Genomic DNA, 13,380 nt, shown 5'->3' on the forward strand with positions numbered 1-13,380 from the left:
GAACAATCATATCATTATCTACTGGTGTATTCTCCCATTTTTTTTATCAATTTTATCAAACAAAAATTGTGAGGGAAAAGTCATGCGAATAATTTAATTTCTCAACGATATAGTTACAGTAAGAATATAACAGATGAAAAATATTTTTGGATAAGCTATCCATAACTATCACAATATTACTTACTTAAGAAAGCTTCATTCCAGTAAGAATACAGAGTATATGATAATGACACTATCTTATAAGATATTTTTATTTCCCTGTATCTTGAATTTTGATGGTTCTTAATAATTGCCCACCACTAATTTAATGCTGCCGGAAGTGTTGTGTGCAGTTTGATACAGCTTACAAGTTATTACCACCATCACTGTTCAGTCTGTCGTGACATGAGCAATGATCTTCAGAATCATCAAGATCAGATATTTTCATTTGCTTGAAGCTCTATTATTGCTTCATTAATTATAGGTCATGCACCCAAATTTCATAATGAAATCAATCAGTAAGATGAAAACAATCACTATGTGGATGAGTTTCTTTAAAATTTAGGAGAACTCCCTTTCTAAGCATATTCAGGAAGAAGAAAATTTCACCGAATACTCAAAAATTCTTCACAACCTTGCACTAAAAAAGTAAAATACTTTTGATTCATGACTCACACCAATTGTGTAACACATTGTCAATACCTTAATTTGCATATTTCATGTATTAATTTATAATCATACGTCTAGCTTTGTGTACAGTTACAAATAATTAACTTATTTAACAATACCATTGGACACTGGTAATCACTCAGTATATTTTCCAAATTATTCTTTAATTTTAATGAGCAGTGTAGCAAGCTCTATACAGGATCTCAGAAATTAATAAGTTATTTACTAAATTAATGAAATAAAGTATTTTAAAACACACTTAACTTTATACAGAACATGCAGCATGTCATTTTTACATAAATAAGAATAAAATATCCTGCATATAAAAAAATGCCAATCTTATTTCCATACCTTTGCATTATTGAAAGTAAAATATAAAAGATAAACACATATATTTTTAAAGCTTTATTTTCAATAAAATGTACGTTACCAATTTATGAAACTTCGAATGTTACATCAGTAATGAAAGGAAAAGGCAGCAAGAAAACATATTGAAAAGTTTATTAACAGTGAACAAACTGTGAGTAACAGTTCACCCTTATCAATAAAGTGAGCACGTTCAAAATCACCTAGAAGAACTGCTGCTTGAACGGTTCTGTCGTCTTCTATTAGGAGATCTAGAATGTGATCTTGATCTCCTCCTGTATCGTGGAGGGGATCTAAAACATAATTTTCAGAAAATTAGTTAATATTCAGTTTTGTACACATACAAATTACTTTATTTTATAGCAAATACACTATCTCTAATAAAATTCTATCTAGCTCCTAGATTTGATGGAAATATACAAACAGGAAAGCAAAAAATTAATCATTACATATACCACCACCTATTTGCATGCTATAATAAATTAAACAAAATCTCACAAAATAATAATAATAAAAAAAAGATGTATTGTGAACAAATTATTTTCATCTTATGAACAAAGGATGAAAATAATAATAAAATATCAACATCCTTTTTTCCGAGGTATATCTAAAAGCATAGCTAACTTAGAGAATGCAACATGCTTAAAAATATTACAAAATTACTATTATAGGAGACGGGGCATGCCCTCATTACTAGCCAAAATGCAAGACAGAAAAGTAGCAGGATTTTACAGTCAATTTGTGATATAACGCAAAAGTGTGAAAATTTTGAAAAGTGCCGATCTCTTTCTTCTATTGTTATAAAAAAAATTCTTGTCAAGATGAAGTCAATACATCAAAATTTTCTAAAAAACCTTCTTCAAGTTTTGGTCTTACAAATACTTTTCTAGAAACATGCATCATTCAAAGATGTGATGCAAGTGATAGGATTATTTTAGCTGGTTTTAAATGAACATAATTGAAATGAATGTTTTCTGTTGTTTATTTTCCCAAGTTGAATCGGAGTCTAAAATTTGCCCCTGAATTCATCATGGCCAAGAGAAAGAGATCATATGTCACTGGCTAATACCCTTGCAGTCATACTGTTAAGTGACAACAATCTGTACTGCCTGAGTTGAACACTCAGTTTTGATCGAGAATATCCCAGATGATGGAATCCAAGAGTATCACGTCCTCTTTCCCTACTGAACATCTCAGGAAAGTTTCAGCTGAACAGATTTTTTTAAGTGCCCCAATTCCACAAATAAACTATACATTTGCCTTCCCCAGGATTTGTATTAGGGTCCTGTCTTCTTGAAAGTCCTCTCCATTAAGATTTCATGATTACCTTTTTGAGTGGGAGAGGATGTGTTTCAAAACTATACATTAAAATATGGAAGTGAAAACCATTCTCTGAATGTTCAACAGAAAGGGGCTTTGTTCAGGGGGATTGAGAAAATACCTAAAGATTTAGCGGAGAAATATAGCATAGCATGCTGTCTATCATTTCAAGGAAAGAAAGAACATGTTGATAAGGCATTAGCCAAGTACTGATGTCATATGCATGATATTGCAGAAATCTGCTTTTCTAAACTGTAGATTTGGCATAAACAAGTAACAAAAATTTTACTGAATATTTGTGGAGATTATTATTAATATTAAACAATACAGCTTCATGCAACAATTTTGTTTTCCACAAACCTTTAAATATATATCGCTCTATAAGATATCAATATATAATTTTTGAAAAATATGAATACACATATGTACATAAATTATAAGATACAAAGATGTATTAAAATGAAATTTCAGTACTAAAATCCAGCATAAAGGCAGCTCAAATTGCTAATCAAAGCAATAAAATAAAAACTTTCCAGGGTAAAAAATTTCTTATAAATGTAAAATTATTTTGAGAAAAATACAGATGACACCTTCCGAAAGTTTATGGCTAAAGTAACTCAACTGGAAACCTGACATTTCCTTTATACAAAGCCATCCTACAGGTTGTGAAACGTTTAAGGGATATAGGTTGCGTGACTAGCCGACTTCAGTCCAGCAGATTAGCTAAGGTAGCGTGGAAAGTGCAACGGGAAGATGTCTTATCATATGCCCTCACATATCAAAACAACAGTACAAGAGAGATGAGTGAAAACTGTAGCCTTTCAAAAAATCATTTTGGAAAATCCTAAATGAATTCAGTGCTCATCCATACCAACCAACACCTAATCAGGCATTACTGGACAGGAACGCTGAGAGACGTTTCACAAGGTGCAACTTCATTATGAACCAGATAGAGGTCCAGCCAACATTCTTGGCAGGTATAGTGTAGCCGGATGAGGGGCATGTGTTTCACAGAATGAAATGTACAATAGGCAAAACACCCGTTACTGGGCATGGCCATCACAATATTTATAACTTCTGCAAGACATAATACCGGTTTTTTCTGAAAACCTGCCATTGCTTCAACTCCGGAATGGATGGTTCTAACATGACAGCGCAAGTGAAGCAGTACCTGATGGAGGAATTTGGAGAATGAATAATTGTATACAGTGGTTCCGAAGAGTAGCCTCCACATTCACCTGACCTGACTCATATGGACTTTTTCCTGTGCGGATACCTCAAATAGCAGATGTATGCAACGACTCCACAAACATTACAGGACCTTCAACAACGTATTACAGATGCTTGGGCAAACGTGTCACTCGTTATGCTACAATGTGCAACACAAACTCCTAACAAGGGTCCAAATGTGTATTTCAGCTGCTGGAGAGAAGTTTAAAACATCAAAAATAAAGTAGCTTGTGACAACTAGTTGCTTTTTTCTTTCTAAGATTGTTTCGTCATGTCAGAGTTTTGGAAATCGCGAACTAACAAATGCAGGTTTAAAATGCTCTATTCTTAACATTGATGTTCATGAGGTGTCTTTTCATACTAAATTGATGATGCTCTATTTTGTAATGGACTTTTTCTTCTTATCTCGTATCGTTCTCGAGATGCTAACTCCGTTGTTGGTGGCGCTGAAAGCTATCTCATCTAATAGCGCATAGCCACTTTACTATACCTAGACACCACTTTTATGGCAACAGCTGCAGCCGTTCGGCATTTAAGCTGGTGGAATTGAGTGGGCACCCTGTATACTTCTGGATTAAAAATCAACATTTTCAAGTCTCATTCAAAAGAAAAAATTAAAACATGAATACTACAGAACATCTTGAAACATCTGAATACACAAGCTATCAGTTAAATCTTACCTTCTCCTAGCCCTCATTTCCCTCATACGTCCAGGAGGTGATCGTCTCCATGGAGGTGGAGCTCTCCGCACTGCCATTGGAGAAGGACGTGGAGGGCGAAACCTTTGTGGTGCAGGATGATATTGAACAAGTGAAACATTTATTTCTTGGCCATCAATTTGCCCTTCATAATGAAAAGAAGAAATAAGAATTAAAAATGTTTATTATCATACAAGCATTTAATATATTTCATTAGAAAAAGACTTAAAATTGAAAATCAATTTAACAGAACATACAAATATGTTTTCTTTTAAAAGAAGGGGGGATGCTTGCTATTTTTAACATATATATGCAATGGCAAAATAAGAACTATGCTCAATACATAAAAGTACAAAAACAGCCTTTATTTCAATACAAAGTGAAATAATACGGAAAACACAGTAAACAGTTCTTCAAAGCTTTTGCATTTTATTTGCTGTTTTTTTCTTATTGTAGACAAATGATAGAATACTTTTATATTTTCCACACTTTTTAAGCAATTAATATTTTTCTCTATCCTCAGAATTCAACACGCTTTATTTCACGAAGGCATCTACATTTATCATAATCTAATGTAACAGTATTGTTCTCATCGTTTAAACCTTTTCTCAGGGGAAATATTTTATAGGAACTTACATGCATAGCACATATAAATGATAACAGTACTTGCAAAAATTATTACTGACAGCAAGAGAAGGAAATTTAATAACATATCTTCTGGAATGCATGTATGTAAAAGAGTATTAATAAATACAGATTCCAGGCTTTCAGGATCTCCAATTTATTTAATTAGTGTCATTATAATTTTGAAGTGCAGTGGCACATCTAAATAATCAGGATTAAAAATTTATCCAGACTTACAAAAAGGATAATTAATTCAGTCACAATGAAATAGGGCAAGAAAGCAATCACGTTCTAACAAAAGTCTAAAATCAGCTGCTGCATGGTGATACAGAACAATACATTTCTTTGTAATAAGGAAATCTCAGCAGAGGCATACCTTCTCTGCACTATCATTCTTCCATGCATTGGAAATTTGGAAGAATTCAGAGATACAGGGAAGTTGAAGACCAGTGGTAGCTCTTTTTGCTATGAAATCAATAATTTTATTTCCACACATACCATAATGGGCACTGATCCAATGTAACAATTCTTTACAATTTTACTGCTTTATGAGTGTTCCACAATGCATACTTTGAAGCTGAAAAATAGATTTGTAATTAAAAATGACCTGGAGAGCAAGAAGATTACAGTTTTAATGAATCTGTATTCACAAATGTACTACAGATTTTGATATAGCTGGCAAATGAATGATATGTATTTTGACAAATATATAAAAAGAAAACAAATCTCTAAAAGTATCTGTACCTGCTTCCTATGGAATCACGTATCATCCAGTTAACAGTTTCAAATAGCTGTCATTTTTAAAGCACAAATTCATTCAGAATTTATTCCTTTTTATTGATATACAAGAACACCAAAAACATTGTAAACTTTGATGATCTTAAAAAAGTTTCCAGAATGAAACCTGTTTGAATTTTAAGATTTCTGTTCTTCATCACTTGTAATCCTAATCATGGAAATGATTAAGAAGTTTTAAAGTTTCTAGACTAAAACTCTTCTTCTATGCATTATCTTGGCAAAGGGAATCATTATTTAAGCAATACATAGCAAGAATTAATGCAGTTTTAACGGCTTTTATTACCACATGGAGTATTTGGTTATGAACAATTTACAGTTTTCCTGTTGTTGCATGTGACAAAAATCTCAAATCAATAATGACAGCAAGAGTTTTTTGCTCCCCACAATTTAGAACCAGCTAGAATAGGCCTTCTTTTCCGATTTCAATCTTAATATGCTTAGACTGTTTGGTCCAGATATACTGTCTCGTGCAATGGAAAAAAAATATCCCTCCACTCGTGTAGTTTGCCATTGCTCGCTTTGAAATCATTGAGTTTGTTAATCAACATTTATTAAAGTTTTACAAAATATGAAACAGACAATAAAAAAAATTCCAAATTTGGCCTTCCAGATGTCCATATTTGAGTGGACATTATTCAAAATTTGATGCTTCCAGGTACCGTTGTCTTTTCACAGTGTGAGAAATATACATATATTGATACAGATTCTTTTTATTTAATTTCTTTGAATATAATGCAGAGTTCTAATATTTGGTGGCAACAATTTGAAAAGTAAAACTCCATTTAAAGTGAACCAATGCAAAATGCTAAAACGAAATTTATGGCCCTTTTGGGCAAATTGTCGAACAGATATAATAGTAATATTAAAATAAATGTAATAATAATCACTATTTGTTATATTACTAATGATTAAAATTCAGATCATGACAAATAACAATTAAATGTGTGCTTATTCTAAATCCTATGCTTACATAAAAATATACTCTGCTCTGGAAAAAGTGATCCTTGATAATAACATTAGAGTCACTTTCAAATGTAAACTATAGGAGATTTTTAAGAAATTTATTATGTGTCTACTATGTTTAAGAATTGAAAGGCTAGCAGCGAGAAGGGCCCAGTTCCACATAAAAAAAAAAAAAAAAAAAAAAAGGGGGGGGGAAATTCAAAAAATTCACTTTTTAACTTATATTCCAAACGTTTGTCCTCATTAAAAAAGTGCTATTAAAATGATTTTTTATGGTTACTCATTTTTATGGCTTTTTACTCGAATGCTCAATTATGTTCTTTTTTTAACAAAAAAGACTCATGAACACAAAATCAACCAAAGTGGAGTTGAGCCCTTTCTGCTACAAGCCTTTCAATTCAACATATCTGTAGTAGAAGACAGCATGTTTTATTTATAATATTTTCATGGTTGCCACTCGAATAGGAGAATGAAATTCCCTGACTTTTCCAGGTGTGTTTCAAGAAAATTCCAGTCTATCCGCATAAAGTACGTTGGCTGTGCTAAGAGGTAAATTAATTATGGTATTACTTGTATTGTGTAGTAAATTCACTTAATTATTCAATAAATCCCAGAGGACATTTCTTCTTAATTATGCTTGGCATACTTTGTTTGATAATTTTGTTTACTTTTCCACTTAAGAAACTTAATAAAATTTAAGATATATACATTGGGTAACAATTGTATGTTTTATTTAATTATTACTCATGATCATCACCAGTTCAACACAAGGCTAATCCGGTCCTTATAAATCACAACGCAATGCTAAATAGTTAGGTTAGATTTTAGGGAAATTTAATTTGTGTGAAGTGTCTTCTTAAAAAGCACCTTAACACTTGAAAAATACAAATATAATTATAATAGGAGTTGTTTTCTTCACTGAAGATTGAGATTAGAATCTGCCCAATCTGGAATAAAATAAGGCTTTTTTTTGCAGACATTCTGCAGCTAAACGAAAGAAAGAAATCTATTTAATGATATTTTTTTTAGTAAATTGAGGTATTTTATATTTATTTCGCAGCATATATAAGGAAAAAATATGTGCATTAAATTTCGTGATGATATGTCATCATACTGCTAGAATTAATTTCAGGATTATGCCAGAGAAAATTTCCTGAAATTTGGAAATATTATTTACTAATAATACATAAATTTGGAGGAAAGAAGCAACATTAAATGATACGATTTACATAAAAATAAAGATTATTAAAAACTGAATTAGAATAATCAACGATATTTTAGCAAATATAGTTATATTTAATGGTTAGCCTAGATGACCAATTACTATTTTTTTATTTTACTGCAAAATGACAAATAAGGAAAAAAAAAAAAAAAAGTTTAAAAGGCTTTGTGGTAAAATCCTAGTATACGGTATGGCCTTGGCATGATTTTGAAAACTGTCGCCAACACAAAAATGTGTGTGTGATTATGGCAAAGCCTCGAGAGCTATCTGCCTAAGGGGAGGGATGCCTTCGTGGAGGACTTTCTAAGGGAAACTGGCTCATATACATGTTACACATGGGGAAAACCATGAAAACGTCCAAGCAACTAGCTTGTTCGCGGGATTCAAACCTCGGACCGAACTACCAGTGTTCAGCGACTTTCCGCTCGGCCACTGGTAGGCTCCAACACCCAAATGACCAATTTACTGCTCATCATAATGTCACCATATGTGTGTACCGTACATGGAGGTTATTCTAACCAACGAACGTCTATGTAAAGAAGGAAAGGTTCCATAGACATAATGCTATTACGTCGCTAGAAAGTGGAGAGAAATTTCGCCAAGGGATTTGGTGACGGAACCTGGCGGCCAGAAGTTCCCTCTCCGTGATATGTGCAGGAAATTGAGGAACACGTGTTAAGAAGAAACATTATTTGACAAAATGTTTCTTCTTTGATTTTTCGCAATAATTTAAACACGGATTTTGGTAGCTCCTTCCTTCAAAATAACTAATCTATTAATTAATTTACTTGCGTGAAAAAATATTTTCTTTTGCTTTAAAGAAATTTTAAACGAAATTAATTTTATGAACACTCGATAACATGACCTTCGAACTTCGACACCGGCTTCGAGCTTTGGTGACAGATATATCGCGCATGCACAGCTGTTTCCCTCTATGATGGAATGGAGCCATGTCTGTTGCAGAGAGGTTTTCCTTCTTTATAATACATAGTTTTCGATTCTAACCTCCATGATACAGTATACTAGGATTCAACTCATTTTGTTTTACACGAGAACAGGTACTTTCTTTCGTTCAGGCACTGCACATGCGATTCTCTCGATTCTCGAGGTTCCTGGAAACCAAAAGTTGTGGAAAACTTGCTTTGCCTTTCTAAAAGACAATCAAATTGGAGTTGCAAAAATTGGCTCTATGCCAGCTGCCCGAATGACACTCACGTGATACACAATTCGCCAAGAAATTTATCTCTTCCAACGTCGGCACAAAACTCGCTTTTTTTGGCAGGATCGTTGCATGAAATTCCCTGAATTTTTTGGTCAATTTTCGAATTCCCTGACTTTTTCCGGTTTTCCAGGTAACGTGGCAATCCTGTATTTTTTATGTATTGTTTAGCTTATGCAGAAGAATTGAATTCATATATGATGCACAATTTTGAAATCTGCAAAATAAATTTGTATATAAAATAAAGCACATAAAATGAAGTTAAGTAACACAGCAGAAAATAATATGATGAAAGTAAAAATTTACGAAAGGGGGAAAAATGACTTTAACCTTTTGATTAACATTCTTTATAACAAGTTCTGTATCGCATTACAGTAAAACTGGAAACAAAAATTTCCTGCCTATTATGAAATGGACAAGAACTGCCTAATCTCTCTTTACATTTTTTTGATTAAGTGATTTATCAAAATGGTAAGGCTTCAAATAATAAGAAATGTAAACATTTGAGATCTTTTTGCCATCACTTAATTCACACACAACTTTGAAAGTATTTCCCTTCATTTGTTCTACAATCAATCTTTACAGAAGGCATCAAAACAATTATACTTTGCTGTACATATTATTTCCTGCATGATTGACTGCTATTTTCTGCATTTTTAAACATTTCTAGGTCTCTTGGAATACTATGTTGTAATTCTTATCTGAATGTTAACAGGTTTTTAAATCTTCAAAGGAATCATTCCAAAATATTTTAAATTTCATCTGCTTGCCTCGGGAAATCCGTTTCATGATCCCAAAGTCTGCATACATATTTTTATTGAACAATTTTTCTTGCTGACAAAGAGTACCAAAAATATATTCCTATTCTTCAAAACGTCTCCTCTACTTTTTTTTTTTTTTTAAATCCCATCTTAGCCTTTTGTTAGCTTCGGCTTTGGCTTACATCGGCTTCGAGCTTTGGTGACAGATATATCGCGCATGCACAGCTGTTTCCCTCTATGATGGAATGGAGCCATGTCTGTTGATAATAAGAATTAATTGATAATAAGAATCAGAATCAAGTAGAATTTCTCTTTTGCCCTTTTCAGGAACATCTTCAGAAACAAAAATGGCATGAATACTTTCTACATTTAACAAATAATTACAAATATTCACATTCCATAAAAAGCCCACACTACTGTATAAAACTATCTAAATAAAATAAGTATCTTACCTGAAAATTTTTTATACTCAGTATATCAGCATTACATAAATAACTTCAGATTAAGAATAAGTTTATTAAAAATGCTTCATCCGATAATGGAAATATCCATTATCGGATGAAGCATTTTTAATAATAAATTATCAGCTTTTTCATTTAAAATATAATTTACATTAAAATTAAGTAAAAAAATGAACAAAATTTACTTCTATTATCAGACGAAATATTTTTAGTAAAACATTATCAACTATTCATCTCAATTTATCCCCCCAAACTTTTTTATATAAATCCCCTTCCCTCTTAAACTTTTATTTTGAGATCCTCTCAGATTAAAAATAACAATATAAAATTTAAAATTACTCATTATGCAACAGAACTATGAAAAAATTGTTCAAATATAAAATGTAGCACAGATGAAATAACATACTAAATAAAAGAACAAGTTGAACACTGAAGTCATGCATGAATGTTCAGGAATTCATAATTAATAAAAATATATTCAAACTTAAATGTTATAAATACATACTCGCAAGTATCAATTTTGCGTAAAAATTAGTTTAGTCGAACAATAACATGGACAGAAATGTTAGGATGAAACATCAGATGAAATCACAAAATTGGACTGCATTTGTATTACTATACAGAAACAGATCTAAATCAATTAACAGTACAGAGGAACAGAATTCCCAAAAGCAGTATAAATGAAATAAACCTTCCTCACCTCCATCCATATATTTTAAAGCTTTCTCTGCATCCTCAGGATTTGCAAATTCTACAAAAGCAAAACCACGAGATAGATGAGGTCGATCACGATCAATCACAAGGTCCACATTTCTCAAAGGACCATATGTACCAAATATCTCCTCTACGTGGTCTTTGGTGACATTTCTTGTGAGACGACTAACTTGTATTTTTGTTAATCTAGGTGATGGACTTTTGCGTCTTCGTTTAGGAGTTGGTGTTCTAGATTATACAAGAATTCATTATTATTAAAATGGGAAAATAAAAGTAATTAAAAAACATTTTATATTTTTACTTTAATGCCTTAAAATATTCCTTAGCACTTTTCTTACACATGATGCCATTTTACACTATACTGTGAAATGTTCTATAGCAAAAAATGCCAAATAACGTTACCTGCAAGATTCAGTGCATATGTAGTTGAACTCAGCTTTTATGATTTCAGCTGATGCTAGCAGCTCATTTTATATGTAAATACATGTTCATTTTCAACTTATGCATTAAATTTTTATAACTAAATTATAGCTGAATTTTAAAAGCAAAGCATCCAACAAATACAATAACACTACATGGGGGGGAAAAATAGAGTATGTAAAAGATTACCATAGCAGAAGAAGCTAAATACATGGTTCATGCACATTTCTGCATACGGAAATTAAGTACTTTCAAGGACCATAAATGAAAAAAAATTAAGGACCTATAAGCAAATGGGAATTGAATAAATTCAAATAAAAATATTATCTATAGCTAAACTTCACTTCTGCAATATCATTGCACTATTATTAAACATAATTATTAATAAGTTTGAGAATAAATAAACTTTATGAAATTTATCAAATAGCATAAAATATTTTACATTTATAATAGTCAGACATATTTAAAAGAAGATAAGTGACATTTTATTTACATTTTTTACTAACAGTTAGCTTTATGTTGAATTTTTTTTTATGTCTCATTTTGTCACATATTTGCTCAGTCTAGAGGTTTAAATAGCAGGTAGATTTTATGTTAAGCAACATAATGATCTAAAAATGAGAAGCTAAAATGAGAAGTAAAATCATAATCAGCATGATTCATAACAAATGACTAGCTGTTGTCATCGCTGCTGCTTGCCTAGAAAGAAGCTTGCTGATCAGAAAAAACCTGGAAGACCTGATCTAGGCATGGTTGGCAAGTTTTGAAAGTTAGTTAGGCTCTGTCTGATGCAGTTAGTGTTGTAGCTTCGTGTAGAGTTCCAGAGGTTGTAACCCAGTTAATATACTTTAATGTTCCAATAAGCCAAAGCACCATAGTGACAAGTTGTTTTGTATTATTTCAAATCTCGATAAATGCGATAGTTTTACTTGAATTTTACATTTTTCAGTTTTATCTTGTGACCACGGTAAGGATAAATGAAACGTAATAACTCCCTTTAATATGCAGAGATAATTTTTAAGGGTAAGAAGTTAGTCATAAATAATTTAAATTAGCTAGTTAGATAACCTCAGTCATTATGGATTTACATGGCCACTATTAAATTTTATTTATTTTTAACATTATTTCTTTAAAAAGTCCTATTAAAATCACAATCTAATAAAACTTCACAGTTTAAAATATATGTAATTTATGACATTGATTTTTAAATGATTAGGATAATTACACATTAACACCTTTATGTTTTAAACATTTATGTTTAGTAGCAACAATACTAAAATATTTATTTGCCCTTTTAATTTGAAGCCTTTCCAGATATTTTGTTTAATTTATATAAATTTTCTTCTCTTTAAGCACCTTTTTTAACAATTAGAAATTTGTATCAATATGCAAACCAGTGTTCTCACTAGTTTCTGTGTGCTTTTTCTCCTAACATGTGAACCTCTCCACAATGTACCTATGAGGGTTTATTTGATCTGGTAAAAGTTAAATAGTCCAAAATCCCCCCTCCCCACAATGTGAAGCAAATTATTGCTATGTCTGAAAGTAACTACGAAGTCACACAACAGTTTAAATAAGCCTCTTATTTAAAAAGAACTTAGAACATAAATGCATGTTCTTATGCTAACAAAATCCATTACAGCTCATGGTGATGTAATTAAACAAGAGTCAAATTCAAACTAAATATGTGGACTCAAAGACTAACTAGTATAAGTTTAATTTATGCTGGCTCAGAAACTCTATTATCATAACAAATTCAAATGTTAGCAATGATAATCCAAAGACGAATAATTACAAATAATCAGAATTACAAATAATCAGAGCAGGCAGGAACCAATGCAGCAAACAAGCGGAGGTAAGAAACACACTCTGTCTTACACCCCCAAAACCTCAATTTAAAAACTGCCTAAGTGATTTGCAGTCTGGTGAGCAAATT

General features: G+C 31.7%; 1 protein-coding gene across 2 annotated transcripts in view; it reads right to left on the minus strand.

The window, feature by feature from the left end:
- Window positions 1-1,040: 1,040 nt before the first annotated feature.
- Window positions 1,041-13,380, minus strand: part of RnpS1 (RNA-binding protein S1) — a 29,934-nt gene continuing 17,594 nt past the window's right edge. For both annotated transcript variants that reach the window (XM_035366200.2, XM_035366199.2), the window contains 3 exons: window positions 11,011-11,252; window positions 4,245-4,407; window positions 1,041-1,307 (listed from right to left, as the gene is read on the minus strand). In XM_035366200.2, coding sequence (XP_035222091.1) covers window positions 1,214-1,307; window positions 4,245-4,407; window positions 11,011-11,252 — 499 coding nt within the window. In that variant the 3' untranslated portion in view covers window positions 1,041-1,213. The remainder of the gene's footprint in view (window positions 1,308-4,244; window positions 4,408-11,010; window positions 11,253-13,380) is intronic.

Source organism: Stegodyphus dumicola, chromosome 10, assembly GCF_044657685.1.
Source record: "Stegodyphus dumicola isolate Sdum_Otavi_A_Nest chromosome 10, ASM4465768v1".
Lineage (NCBI taxonomy): Eukaryota > Metazoa > Arthropoda > Arachnida > Araneae > Eresidae > Stegodyphus > Stegodyphus dumicola.